Source organism: Lipotes vexillifer, unplaced genomic scaffold (genome assembly GCF_000442215.2).
Source record: "Lipotes vexillifer unplaced genomic scaffold, Lipotes_vexillifer_v1.1 scaffold1102, whole genome shotgun sequence".
In the NCBI taxonomy this organism is placed as follows: domain Eukaryota; kingdom Metazoa; phylum Chordata; class Mammalia; order Artiodactyla; family Lipotidae; genus Lipotes; species Lipotes vexillifer.
Window position 1 is genome coordinate 14,203 of NW_006771065.1, and position 15,306 is coordinate 29,508.

General features: G+C 37.4%; 1 protein-coding gene across 1 annotated transcript in view; it reads left to right on the forward strand.

Annotated features, from left to right (window-relative positions):
- The first annotated feature begins 11,416 nt into the window (after positions 1-11,416).
- SOS2 (SOS Ras/Rho guanine nucleotide exchange factor 2) overlaps positions 11,417-15,306 on the forward strand; it is a 73,901-nt gene continuing 70,011 nt past the window's right edge. Inside the window, exons 1-3 of the mRNA XM_007446496.1 lie at positions 11,417-11,539; positions 13,942-14,073; positions 15,011-15,175. Of these exons, the coding sequence (XP_007446558.1) occupies positions 11,507-11,539; positions 13,942-14,073; positions 15,011-15,175 (330 nt within the window). The 5' untranslated portion in view covers positions 11,417-11,506. The remainder of the gene's footprint in view (positions 11,540-13,941; positions 14,074-15,010; positions 15,176-15,306) is intronic.

Here is a 15,306-nt window from a genome sequence, read left to right on the forward strand (position 1 = left end):
AAGATTTATTTCTCCCAAATCTATTTGGAATTTCTAAAGAAATATAAAGCCAGGTTTTTTGGATGTTAATCCTATATGAATTTCTAATCGCCTTATTTAAACTCTTCTTATCCAGACTTCTTGAAAAAGTAGTTTTTAATTATTGTCTCCAGTTGCACGTGTCCTTCCTCTTTCTCACTTCCCCACTTATCATGTTTCCTTTTAAATTTCTTTGTATTTTATCAAAATTATTCATGGAAAAAAAAAGATAAATAGCTCTATAAGGCTTGTTACGAAAAAGAGCATTACCTCCTCACTATTCACATTTTTTGCTTCCTAGAGGCAGTCCCTTTAATTTTTCAAAATGATTCATTTCAGTATTCTGTGTCTCTAAGGAAAAAAAGTGCTTCTTTTGCTACTTATGACTTTTCTGTTTGGGGCATTATCTGTTGATTTCCTACTCTGGAAGGTAAGGATTTAATATTCTTCAATACACATATGCATTCCCCCTCCAACCACATATACTTCCTGTCTCTCCTCCCACCCCATGGTTATATCTTAATTTTGGTTGGATCAGTATTCAGAGTTTATAGTATTATGACCATAAATAATGACCATATACTATACTATATGTTATTTATAGTTAAACCACTTTTTCCTTACTACTTAACCTTTTACTGAAGTTAATAATTGTCTTGTTTTCTTGTTTGTGTATTTTCTGTGTACTTATTAATTTAAGCTCACACTCTCTACCAGTTGTATAAATATCCTCTCAAGAGTTTTAGATCTTTCAGGTACTCTGATAATTTCATCTTCTTGAGATAGCTTCTCTTAGAGCCTTCCGATCTGCTCTAATCAGACTGGTGAACTTTATGCCTGTTGTACAGCTCTCATCTTATAATTTTCCCTTACTTCATCCTGGGCATTCCTTTGGCTTTTCTTCTGTATTGGTTCCTTCGTTTTTTTTTTCAGAACTGTCACCACTGTAGTTCTTTTTTTTTTTTAATAGATCTTTATTGGAGTATAATTGCTTCACAATACCGTGTTAGTTTCTGTTGCACAACAAAGCGAATCAGCCATACGCATACACATGTCCCCATGTCCCCTCCCTCTTGAGCCTCCCGTCCTCCCTATCCCACCCTTCTAGGTCATCGCAAAGCACCAAGCCCGATCTCCGTGTGCTATGCTGCTGCTTCCCACCAGCCAACTATTGTACATTCGGTAGTGTATATATGTCGATGCTACTCTCACTTCGCCCCAGCTTCGCGCTCCCTCCCCATGTCATCAAGTCCATTCTCTATGTCTGCCTCTTTATTCCTGCCCTGCAACTAGGTTCATCAGTACCATTTTTTTTTTTTAAAGATTCCATATATATGTGTTAGCATACGGTATTTGTTTTTCTCTTTCTGACTTACTTCACTCTGTATGACAGACTCTAGGTCCATCCACCTCACTACAAATACCTCAGTTTCATTTCTTTTTATGGCTAAGTAATATTACATTTTATATATGTGCCACATCTTTATCGATTCATCTGTAGATGGACACTTAGGTTGCTTCCATGTCCTGGCTATTGTAAATAGTGCTGCAGTGAACATTGTGGTGCATGTCTCTTTTTGAATTATGGTTTTCTCAGGGTATATGCCCAGTAGTGGGATTGCTGGGTCATATGGTAGTTCTATTTTTAGTTGTTTAAGGAATCTCCATACTGTTTTCCATAGTGGTTGTATCAATTTACATTCCCACCAACAGTGTAGGAGAATTCCCTTTTCACCACACCCTTTCCAGCATTTATTGTTTCTAGCTTTTTTGATAATGGCCATTCTGACTGGTGTGAGGTGATACCTCATTGCAGTTTTGATTTGCATTTGTCTAATAATTAGTGATGTTGAGCATCTTTTCACGTGCCTCTTGGCCATATGTGTGTCTTCCTTGGTGAAATGTCTGTTTAGGTCTTCTGCCCATTTTTTAACTGGATTGTTCGGTTTTTTCGATATTGAGCTCCATGAGCTGTTTGTATATTTTGGAGATTACTCCTTTGTCTGTTTCATTTGCAAATATTTTCTCCCATTCTGATGGTTGTCTTTTTGTCTTGTTTATGGTTTTCTTTGCTGTGCAAAAGCTTTTAAGTTTAATTAAGTCCCATTTGTTTTTATTTCTGTTACTCTAGGAGGTGGATCAAAAAGGTCTTGCTGTGATTTATGTCAAAGAATGTTTTTCCTATGTTTTTCTCTAAAAGTTTTATAGTGTTTGGTCTTACATTTAAGTCTTTAATCCATTTCGAGTTTATTTTTGTGTATGGTATTAGGTAGTGTTCTAATTTCATTCTTTTACATGTAGCTCTCTAGTTTTCCCAGCACCACTTATTGAAGAGGCTGTCTTTTCTCCATTGTATGTTCTTGCCTCCTTTGTCGTAAATTAGGTGCCCATAGGTGTGTGGGTTTATCTCTGGGCATTCTGTCCTGTACCATTGATCTATATTTTTGTTTTTGTGCCAGTACCATACTTTCTTGATTATTGTAGCTTTGTGGTATAGTTTGAAGTTGGGGCACCTGATTCCTCCAACTCTGTTTTTCTTTCTCAAGATTGCTTTGGCTAGTCGGGGCCTTTTGTGTTTCCATACAAATTGTAAGATTTCTTTGTTCTAATTCTGTGAAGAATGCCATTGGTAGTTTGATAGGGATTGCATTGAATCTATAGACTGCTTTGGGTAGTATAGTCATTTTCATAATATTGATTCTTCCAATCTAAGAACATGGTATATTTCTCCATCTGTTTGTGTCATCTTTGATTCCTTTCATCAGTGTTTTATAGTTTTCTGAGTACAAGTCTTTCACCTCCTTAGGCAGGTTTATTCCTAGGTATTTTATTCTTTTTGTTGCAGTGGTAAATGGGAGTGTTTCCTTAATTTCTCTTTCTGATTTTTCATTGTTGGTGTATAGGAATGCTAGAGATTTCTGTGCATTAGTTTTGTATCCTGCAACCTTAACCAAATTCACTTAATACTTCTAGTAGTTTTCTGGTGGCATCTTTAGGATTTTCTATGTATAGTATCATGTCATCAGCAAATAGTGATGATTTTATTTCTTCTTTTCCAATTTTATTCCTTCTCAATTCCTTTCAATTTGTAGGCTTTCTCTAGTTGGGGCGAGCGGGGGCTACTCTTCGTTGATGTGCGGGCTTCTCATTGTCGCATCGGCAGGCGGACTCTCAACCACTGCGCCACCAGGGAAGCCCGGCAGGCGGATTCTTAACCACTGCACCATGAGTGAAGTCCACCGATAATGTTTTTTATGAGCCTTCTTGTACATGTCTTCTGGTAAACGTTTGTGCTTATTGCTCTAGAGCAGTGCTGTCCAATTGAAATATAATATTAACCACATACGTAATTTAAACTTTTCTCATGACCACATTAAATATATAAGAAGACACAGATGAAATTGATTTAAATAATGTATTTAACCCAATAAATCTAATCATTTCAGCATATAGTCAACATAAAAATTATTGAGGGGCTTCCCTGGTGGCGCGGTGCTTGAGAGTCCGCCTGCCGATGCAGGAGACGCGGGTTCATGCCCCGTTTCGGGAGGATCCCACATGCTGCGGAGCGGCTGGGCCCGTGAGCCATGGCCGCTGAGCCTGCGCGTCCGGAGCCTGTGCTCCGCAAATGGGAGAGGCCACAACAGTGAGAGGCCCCCATAAAGCAAGAAAAAAAAAAAAAAAAAATTATTGAGATGTTTGACAATTTTTTTGTGTGCTAGGTCTTTGATGTCTGGTATACATTTTACTCTTATAGCCCATCTCCAGTTCAGTAGAACTACATTTCATGTGCTCAGTAGCCACATGAGGCTAGTGTCTACTGTATTGGACTGTAGAGTTTTAAAGGATATAAAATATTGAGTAGTAGAATTACTGGATCATAGGGTATGCCTATCTTGAACTTCAGTAGTTGATGGCAAAGTTTTCCAAAGTGATAGAGCCATTTTGCACACCATTGGCAGTGTGTGAGAGTTCCCATTTTTCTACGTAATCAACAGCACTTGGTATTATCACACTTTGGGTAGTAATTTTTGTGTTCTGTTTAGTAAATCCTTTTCTGTCCTGAGGTCATGAAGATAATTATCTATTATCTTGTTTTATATTATCAGAACTTTATTAGGTCTATTTATTTAATAGGTCTAAAATCAACTAAAATTGATTTTTGTATCGAGTGTGAATAGGAGTTGATTTCATTCTTCTCCATATGGGTATCCAGTTGTTCACTATTCATCGACTTGCCCCAGTGTCCCTCAACAATCCTCCCCCTGCCCATAATGCCACCTTTGTTGTACATCAAGGGTCTGTATATCTGTGGGGCTTGTTTCTGTACTCTCTGTTCTTTTCATCTGTTTGTCTATCATTATATAAGTATCACATTAATAAATACTGTAGCTTTGTAATAAATTCCAATAATAATTGGAGCAGCACTTATATTTCTTTAAGAGTATATGACTGATTTCTTAGCTTTTTGTATTTCTATATAAGTTTTGAAATTATCTTTTCAATTTTAACCAAACATACTGTTTGGTTTTGACTGTGATTTTATTAACTCCATGGATCAGTTTGAGGAGAATTGATATATTTAAAATATTAAGCCTGATAATTCATGAGCATGGTATTTTATTTCATTTATTTAGATCTTTAATTTTTCTCATAGTCTGGTTTTTCTCCCTAGGAGTCTTGTACTTCTTAATCTAAGATTTATTCCAAGATACATGTTATAGTGTTTATTCTATTGTAAGTGATATTATTTTAAAATTTTATTTTCTAACTTTGTTGCTGTTACACAGAAATAACATTTTATTTTTATGATTTGAAATAATTTATGTGTACCATATTTTTATTTTCCTTCATGGGTGTATTAGTCTGGGATCTTTAGAGAAACAGAAATACACACACACACACACACACACACACACACACACACACTCTTATAGAGGCAGAGAAGTGCAGATCTGCAGTCAGTAAGCTGGAGACCCAGGAGAACTGATGGTGTAATTCTAGTCCAAGTTCTAGTCCAAAAGCAAAAGAAGACCAAAAACCTGTCAGGCAGAGAGAGAGAATTCTTTCTTACCCAGCCTTTTCTTCTATTCAGGCCTTCAGTGGATTGCATGAGGTCCACCCACTCTCGCAATCTGCTTTACTCAATCTACCAGTTCAAATGTTAATCTCACCCACAAACACCCTCAGAGACACCCTCAGAAATAATATTTAACCAAATATCTGGGTACCCGGTGGCCCAGAAGTTGACACATCAAATTAACTATCACAGTGGGCAATCAAATCATCTGCAGATTTGTTTCTTCTTTTCTGATTCTTATACTTTCATTTGTCTTGCTGTACTTCAGTGGCCAGGACCTCCAGTACAATGTGGAATAGAAATCACAATAGCTAGTATCTTTGCCTTTTTCCTAATCTCAAAGGGAAAGCTTTCAGTGTTTTACCATTAACTATGACGTTTCTTGTAGATTTTTGTAGATATCTTTTACCAAATTCAGGAAGTTCATTAAGAGATTTGATTATGAATGAATATTCAAAATTTTATGTGCTTTTTCTACATCTGTTTAAGATCATATTATTTTTCTCTCTTATTTAATGTTAACATGGTGAATTACTTTGCTTGATTTTCCAACATTAAGCCAACTTAACATTCCTAGGATAAATCCAGCTTGGTCATGTTGTATAATTTTTTTAATATATTACAGAATTAAGTTAGCTAATAGTTTATTTAGGCTTTTGTTTCTAGGTTCATGAGTGAAAACGAGCTGTACTTTTCATCTTTTTTTGAGTTTTTATATCAAGGCTAGCCTCAAAATAACTTGAAAAGTCTACTTATTCTTTTACTTTTTTTCAAGAAAGCTTGCTTAAGATTGTTGCATTTCTTCCTTGAATGTTTGATGAGTTTGTCAGTGAAGCCATCTAAGGCCATGCAATGAGCTATAAAAGCAAGTCTTAACATATTTCAAAAAAATTGAAATCATAGAAAGTATGTTTTCTGACCACAATGTGATTATTCTAGAAATTGGTAAAAAAGATAACGTGAAAAAAAAAACCCTGTGTTTAGAAATTAAGAAGTATACTTAAAGTATTTAAGTATACTTAAATTCTAAAAGTTAAAGAAGATACCATAATGGAAATTAGAAGTTATTTTGAAATGGAAATGCAAAAATATTCCATATAAAAATCTGTGGGTTTTTTACAAAAGTAGTTCTTAGACAAAATATACATATTGCAAAAGAAGAAAGGTTGAAAATAAGTATCCATCCCAAGAAGTCAGAAAAAAAGAATAAATAGCAGAAGAAAAAATGAAGATGAAACATAAATGAAATATAAAACAAACAGAGAATGGAGAGCATCAACAAAGCCAAAAGTTGGTTCTTGAAAAGATTAATAAAATTGATAAACCCCAGAGCGACTGATCAAGAAAAGAATGGACACACAAATAACTGATATTAATGAAAGAAAAGAATTCACTGAAGTTTCTATGAACTTAAAAATGCAAGAGGCTATAATGAACAATTTTATGCTAAATTTTGAGAATTTAGATGAAGTGGTCAACTTAATGCTGTTTTCTTCGTGGGAAGATTTTTAACTACCACATCAGTTTTCCAAAATAACTATGAGACTGTTTAAATTTTTTTCTTATTATGTCAGTGGCATTGATATCCTCCTAATACCATGCATTAGAACAATACTTTTCTCTTAATCATTCTTTCAGCAGATATTTATATGACACCTACTATAACGCTAGGCACTATTTTTTACCTTCTTTTTCCTCACATTCAGTTTGACTGGATTATTTTTTAGGACAGATTACTAGATTGTAATTTTAAGAAATTTAACAACAGGGACTTCCCTGGCAGTCCAGTGGTTAAGACTCCATGCTTCCACTGCAGGGGGTGCAGGTTTGATCCCTGGTGGGGTGCTAGGATCCTGCATGCTATGCGGTGAGGCCAAAAAAAAAAACAAAGAAATTTAACAACAAAAGAGGCTCAGCACAGCTGTGTGGCAACAGAAAGCAGCATATACCATTGTAAAAGAAATCTGACTAGGACCTACTTCATAGAGCACCTCTGTAACGTGTAAAGTAGTATGATTATTCAGGGATACCTCTGTTTCTAGGGTTCATGACCTAGTGTTCATAGACTTCTAGTAGGTTTATTTTATTTATTTATTAACTTTGCAGCAGGTTTTTATTTTTGCTTTATATCTATTACAGTGTTTGAAACCTAAAGAAACACATTCTCTCTTCAAATTTGGATGTGTGTATAAGTATCATTTGCCTGGACTCAGCACTCAATGCCTTGGTTTCTTGGCCTATATCTGCTCTGAAATCATCAAGCTGTGTTTGTCTACCTAGGGGCCCTGAGAACAAGAAAAACAATAGCCAGAAGTTTATAGTTCTTAAAAGCAAATAAGTTTGGAAAGGAAAATGTGAGGGAAAAGGTTTGATTCACTTTCGTAGAGTCCGTAGCTAGGAACCCAAGGTGTTTTTGAGGGATATCTGGTCTGTCTTGGGTAGCTGGAACCTCATACATACCCCCTTTGCTTCTTTAGTGGTTCAATCAAAGACAGTTCCCACAAAAGCTGGCTAAAAGAGCCAATACCCAACTCCAGGGCCTGAGGGTTCTCGGCATGGCAGTTTTCTCTTCCCAAACCCAGAGGCCAAACATCTGACCTACATAGGGGAGCAGGGCTAGAGTTCAGCAGAGGGGTTCAAGTGTGTGCTAATGTGGACATCGGCAGTCAGGCTGGCCCAGAGTAGTGAGGTGGGCCCAGACACACTGAAGACCTTTATGACATACTACACAATCCTTTCTCCCAGTGTTCTGGGCCCCAAATTTAATGGTGCCTATTCTTTTTTTTTTTTTAATTTATGTTTGGCTGCTTTGGTTCTTCATTGCTGTGCGCGGCTTTCTCTAGTTGCAGTGAGTAGGGGCTACTCTTCGTTGCAAGTGCGCGGACTTCTCATTGCAGGGGCTTCTTGTTGTGGAACACGGGCTCTAGGCACGTGGGTTTCAGTAGTTGTGGCATGTGGGCTCAGTAGTTGTGGCTCGTGGGCTCTAGAATGCAGGCTCAGTAGTTGTGGTGCACAGGCTTAGTTGCTCCACAGCATGTGGGGTCTTCCCTGACCAGGGCTCGAGCCCATGTCCCCTGCATTGGCAAGGCAGATTCCTAACCACTGCACCACCAGGAAAGCCCAAATGGTGCCTATCCTAACTCACAGCCAGGTTTGATTCTGCACATAGCCCAGGCCTGATGCAAAATGCCCTCCCAGAGGAAAACTAACAGCTTTAATTTACAGACTTACTTGGTTTGTACTGACCTCAAAATTCTTCCCTCCCCATGGTCTTCACCTAGGTGTGGGGCTAGGGAACAGACAATGGGATGAACGAATGCTTTATGAAGGCCTTGGCCAAAGAGCAGCTATTACCTACCACATGGATCTCCGTAGGGCCAAATTCTTGACTTGTTGGCTTAACAAAAAAAATACAAAAGTTAAGACAGGAAAAGTACTGGACAAGACTGGTCTAAAATGTGCAATCCTACAACAGCTGTGGAAAAAACCTACTCTGAGCAATTTCTCCGTCTCACATGCACTTATTTCCAGGATAGTCCTACCTGGAAGATACTGCTACTAGTTGTGAGCCTTTCCCGTGGTTCAGTGTGCTGAGGCTTTCACCCTTCACCAGCCTGCCAGCGAGGCAGACAGGCACATACATTCCTAGGCCCCCAGCCAGCCTCCTCTCCCTAAGTGTCCCTGCGGTGCCTGCAGGGAGCCGGAGAATCTGGCTCCTTGCCTTCAACTGAGAGCCCAGAATCTGAGCCCACAAGATGAATCTGCTGAGGAATATTCAGGATGCCGGACACCAAGCTGAGCGAGAGGAGCTTGGGGAGGAGAGATGTGGCCTGAACAGCTGAGCTGAGGCCTTCAAAGAAGGGCATGGGGGAGGAGGGGGGAAGTATTGCTAGGCATGCATCTCCTTCCCTTCTATTTTGCTAGAAACAGGTAACTTTAGAGTGTAGGGGGAAGACAGGTAGACATGAGAAAATGGAAATCCAGTTCCTTCTGCTAGAGTTTTCATTTTAAACTGGTTTGGCTTGAGAGAAGTTGAAAGTTCGTGCCTGAGGGCCTTCTTTCTCTCCTCCTTGACTAAGTATGATAGCAGCTATAATCTGTGCAGTTCAGCTCTAAAAAATAGGGGTCTTGGAAAGAGGCTTCCAGGGAGAAGAGAATAGAAGGAGTAGTCTAAGGGTTCTAGGTAAGGGGGAACACAAAGTGTCCCTGAATGCTGAAGTCATCAACACCTGTTCCTTGGAAGGGTCACTTGCACCCACTGGCCCAAGTAACCAGGCTGGCCAGGTGAGGGTGGAACCTGTGTGGTTCTAACAGAAGGTTGCAGCCAATACCAAGGCCAGTCAGTTACTTGGGATAGCTCGGAACTGAAGGCAGGCTTCTAAGACCAGAGATCCTGTTAACACTAGAGAAGATGGTGTGGTGGTGAGATGCCCAGAAGGGCTGGCAATAAAGAGTAGCTGTCACTGTTCAAAACAGTATTTGAAAACTTTAGCTAAGAAAAAGACTCCTTGTCCCTTTAACCCACACCTAAATATCTCAGACCCACCTGAGATCTTAAAATGGACGTAGCCATGTGCCAAAATATTAAGATTCCAAACACATGTCTTCTCAGGCTATTCCCTACAGCAGGTTGGGGAGCCCTTCCATCCCTGTAATATCCATTCAGAAATCTGTCAGAAAGCCTCTGACTTCACCTAGGCCAGGGTCTGGAGTCCAGATGGGGGCTGCCCACAAAGAGTGGCTGTGAAGCCTGGGCTAAAAAATAATATTTTGCTTCCCAAGATGGCCAGAGGAGAGAAGGAGATGCAAAAGATGATGTTACTGCCTCTGTGGGCTGGAAGAACTTCACCTGTTGACTGAAAAGGGGGTCAGAGGAATATAATGGGAAAACATGGTCTGAGGAAGACACTAACAAAGGAAAGCTCCTTGAGGCCACATTTATCTGATGAGAAATTTGTCCTCATGTTGTGCCCTGGGAGACTTCAGCTTTTGGAGTCCTTGTAGAAAACAGGCTTCAAGCAGTAGCTGATGATCAAAAAGTCTTCTGTTTGGTACCCGGCCCAGATCTGAAGCAAAAGTAGATTTGGGAGGAACAGTTGGGGAAGGCCGGATGGATATGTATGTCTCACAGTAAGAATTTGGCCCCAATGTCAGGGACTTAACTATTGCTAGAGATGTACAAAGTAGATCTCACTAAAATGCTCTGCCCTTTGGACCAGGACAAGGGGTGGGGGTGGCTTGCTTTTGAACTGTAGGAAAACAGTTTTATAATGGAGTCCGCAGGCCAAGTGAAGAGGATCCTGCGCCTTGCCTACCTGGGAGAGTGGGGTTGGTTGATACCATGCCCAGCCTGCAGAGCAGCATCTGACTCAGGCGGTACAGCACTGGCATCACTTTTCAGTGATAGCCACCAGCCCCAACCACCTTTCTCAGAAAATGCCTCTGGAGTGGGATCTCATCACTGGAAAGAGAGGGCAGATTCAAGACCAGTGGCCAAAAGCATCTGAACTTTTTATCTGTAAACAGAGTGGCATGGCTTTCACCTGAGCCAGAGGGGGATGTGTAGGAATGGGAGCAAGAATGGCATTGTTTCTGGGGAAGGGAAAACGCAGCTTGGAGCAGGGCACCTCTGCCCGACCTCTGTGGGGAAGCAGGGACAGGGCAGATTGTGCCTGCAGCTCCACCACCGGCCTACATGCAGTCGACAGCTTCCTCCACCCCACCCCCAGCACCTGGGCTTCACTGTCACATGTAATCAATCCACTGACGCATGTAGGCAAGCCACTGAGGCACTGCAGTAGCTCTACTCAAAGGGGAGAGAAGCCATTAGGATTATAATTGTCACAGGAAGGGCAAAACCCAAACCATGTACAGGTTATCACGGAAGTTATCACAGATGGCTGCCTCTCCTCTTACCACAGAAATTTAGCAGCCTCAGGACTTTTGTGAGAGTGATTGATATCTTCCCTGATTGGGATCTTGGTACATAGTAGGTTTAGTAATTAACTTCAGGGTATCCATGCTTCCTTTGAAATTGTGTAGAATATTTTATGTGCATATGCTTTTTTGGTGGTAAGAATGAGGGGCCAGTGGCTTTCAGCTGATTTCCAGTCTAGAAAAGATTAAGAACCGCTACTCTGAGTTAAGAAAAGTTTACAGAGACCAACAAATACAGTTTTTCTTCATTTTTTGTTTTATATCTGTATTTGAGTAACCATTCTGGTAAAATACTATAAATTATATATAAGATTCTCTGACTTTTGTTTAATAAATATCATTTTGCCTGTACTTAAATTGAGAACTTTTTTTTTAAAGGTTCAGGAGCAGGTACATCCCAATCTCTCAGCTAATGAAGAGTCTCTCTATTATATCGAAGAGCTGATTTTTCAGCTGCTTAATAAATTATGCATGGCCCAACCAAGGACTGTTCAAGATGTGGAGGTAAAAATTATTTTGTTATTTCAAAAAGTCATTGAACCACTGTACAAATTAATTTTTATATCTAAATCTATATCATTCTAAATTATTATGGAAGGTAAAACCATTGAAATCATAATGGGGGATATATGGTCAGTTCATTCTGAAAGGGAAGTTTTTCAGCAAAAAAAGTGCTAAAACAACTGGATAAATTTATGGTGGGAAAAACCCTTGAAACCTATCTCACACAAAAATTAGTTCAAGATATATCATAGTTTTAAACATAAATGCTGAAACTATAAAGTTTCTAGAAGAAAATGCGGGAGAATATCTTTATAAGCTGGTGTTAAACAAATGTTTTTTTGCAGAGGACTCAAAACACTGTAAATATCAAAGAATAAAATTGATGTGAAAATAAAAAAGGTATAAGTCACAGACTAGGAGAAAATGTTTCAATATGTATTCGTTACAGAGGGCTTGTATCCAGAATATGTTAAAACAAACAAACAAACAAACAAAAACTCCTACAAGTCAGTAATAAAAAGATACCCTGCTCACCCAAATGGGCAAAAATCTTGAACAGATACTTCATAAAAGAAGATATACTTATGGCCAATAAGCATATGAAAAGGTACTCAAGCTCATAATTCATCAGGGAAATAGAGATTAAAACTACGATGAGATACTATTTCACACCCACTAAAAGGGATAAAATTAAAGACTGATAACATGGAATATTGATGAGATGTAGAACAACTGGAACTCTTATACATTGCTAGTGGGAGTATAAAACGGCAAAAGTACTTTGGAAAATTGTTTTGCAGTTTCTTATAGTTAAATATATATCTAGCCTATGACCCAGCAATTTTACCCCTGGGTATTTAACCCTAGAGAAATGGAAATATATCTTCACAAAGAGACTTATACATGAATATCCAAGCAGTTTTATTCATAATAGGCAAAATTAGAAACAACTAAAGTTTCCATCTACAAGAGAATGGGAAAACAAATTGTGATAGATTCATAAAATGGAATACTACTTAGTAGTATTGTAAAATGAAAGAATGCACTATTGATATACGCAATAACATAGGTACAATCCACAGATATCATATAGAGCAAAATGAGACATACCCCAGAGAGTATGTATTATATGATTCCAGTTACATAAAAATCAGAAATAGCTAAAAGTAATGGTGATAGAAATCAGGATGGTGGCTGCCTATGAAGGGTGAGATTAAGATGATAGAAATTTTCTGTAATCTTGATTAGGGTGATGGTTACACAGATGTAAGCATTTTTCAAAACTCATTCAATGGCACACTTAAGATCTGTACATTTTACTGCATATAAATATTACCTCAATAAAAGACTAGTATAGAATAAACATTTTACTCATTGATTAAAAAAATATATATATATACCTCTAAAAGATCGTGTGTAATTCAGTGCTGAAATATTTGTTTTGGCTCAGTTAAATGGGAGTATTTCTAGATTTTTAGAAATATCCGTCAGTATAGCTTTCAAAAGTTACTTTGGCATTATACTGTTTATATCACCTTTCTTTTGAAGATTGTTTCTATAACAAGGCAACAACTTCCAGTGTAGAGGATAATCTTAATTTGGAGTAATAGATCTATTAAGATTTTCAGGGACTGTCGGAATTAAAGCATTTGTTTCCCTGTTCTCTGCTGTAAGAATTGGACATAAGTAAATATAATAAAAGTATACTTTTCAGAAGCTAAATATGTTAGAAGCTGAGAATATAATTTTAAAAATAGGAAATCCTGCTAAATTGGAGTTTCATTCAGTTATCATTACTTCTCATTATTCATGCCAATTACTGGTTACATTTAAGATTAGATGAACAAAATAGTAACGTAGAAGGCTTGGATTGTTTTTGCCAAGAGATATATTTCTTTAAACCATTCTGAGCTCTGCCACACACTTGATCCTTTAAGAGGTACATGATATTTCTTCTTTTAAAATTCTTCTCTATAAAGCTCTGAGATTAGCAGGAGAGAGACTGCATAATAATTATTAATAATGAGTTAACTTCTGCTAGGTAAACAGTTTTAACCCTAGAAACCTTGACCTTAAAATCACTGATAGAGTATTTTATGTTTGCTTTAATCTCCCCTAATATTATTACTTTTTCCTTTTTCCATTTTATCTTAATTATGCTTACACTTAAAGCTTTCTGTTTAAACTTCACCTTTTTCCTCACCCATGGGAATTATGTGGAAGAATCTTGATAGCATGTTGATCTTTTTTTAAAAAAAAAAAATTTCATTTATTGCAGGAATCAGAATATGCTATGTTACTATTAACTGCTGGTGTTATGGATGATGATAAAGTTTGATTTTGTATGAATTTTCTGTTTATGAGCACTTCTGTTAACAATAGTTCTGCTGTGATCTGAACAGGAACGAGTTCAAAAGACCTTTCCTCATCCAATTGATAAATGGGCTATTGCTGATGCGCAGTCTGCCATAGAGAAACGAAAACGAAGAAATCCTCTCTTACTGCCTGTGGACAAAATCCATCCTTCATTGAAGGTAGAACAAACAAGCAAACAAACAAAAAACAGACACAAAAAAGCATTGGGGAGGTTATTTTTAACAAATAATACTTTATATAGTATTTGTGTATTTATATAGCATGGTCTTATTGTGTATGTGCACTTGAGTGTGTGTACACTTGTTTATACACATACATGCATATATATGTTTCTTAATATGTGTAAAAAACAAAAAAAAGTATGCTTTGATGAAATCATATTGCTTTTCAAATAATATTAAAGGTTAATGATAAGAAATAATGCATCTTTGTGGCATCTTCTAATGATTGCTACCCCTGATTGACTTCCAGCTTTTTGTTGATTAATAAAATATATAATGCAAAAGCTCCTGTGAGTTCAGAACTGTTTTTAAATTAATCTGTATTTATCACAGATATTTTTCTATACGTTAGAAAAGTTGTCTAGGGAATATTATTTAGTCTATAGAAAATAATTGGTGTACATGGATTTGAATACCATTTGGTAGCAATTTCAAGACTCCCGCTCCCCCCACCCAACACACACACATACACACATCCTCCCCTTAGTAGAAACCATTGTAATTTGGGGATATTAATTAAAGCAAGATCCTTGAAGATAGCAGATACTTGTCAGATGGGTTTCGGATAATGTATCAAGAGGTTTTCAGGGAAGTCCAGTCCAAGATTTCTGTCTTAGAATCAATCATCTCTTCTTGTTTGATACTAAAGGCAGATTTGTTAGATTACGTGTCTCTTAAAAAAAGAGAGAGAGAAAAAGAAACCCTGATACTGAGCCAACAGCTCATTTTATATCCTGTGGTACCTTTGAGTTTAGATATTTGGTTTATAGAAAGTTCTTTATAAGCAAGAATGTTAAATAAAATTTTTAAGTGCTTAACTGCTACTTGACAGTGCTACCATTTTTTGGAATTAAATTGTTTATTTTTTCCACAGGAAGTTTTAGGGTACAAAGTGGACTACCATGTGTCCCTATATATTGTGGCTGTACTAGAGTATATCTCAGCTGATATTTTGAAATTGGCTGGTAATTATGTTTTTAATATCCGACATTATGAAATATCCCAACAGGACATTAAAGTGTCCATGTGTGCAGATAAGGTAAGTGTTAAAAGGTATTTAAACTTAACCTGAATGATAGAGACTATATGTCACTTATACCTCTGTTTCATATATATATATATATATATATATATATATATATATATATATTTTTTTTTTTTTTTTTTTTT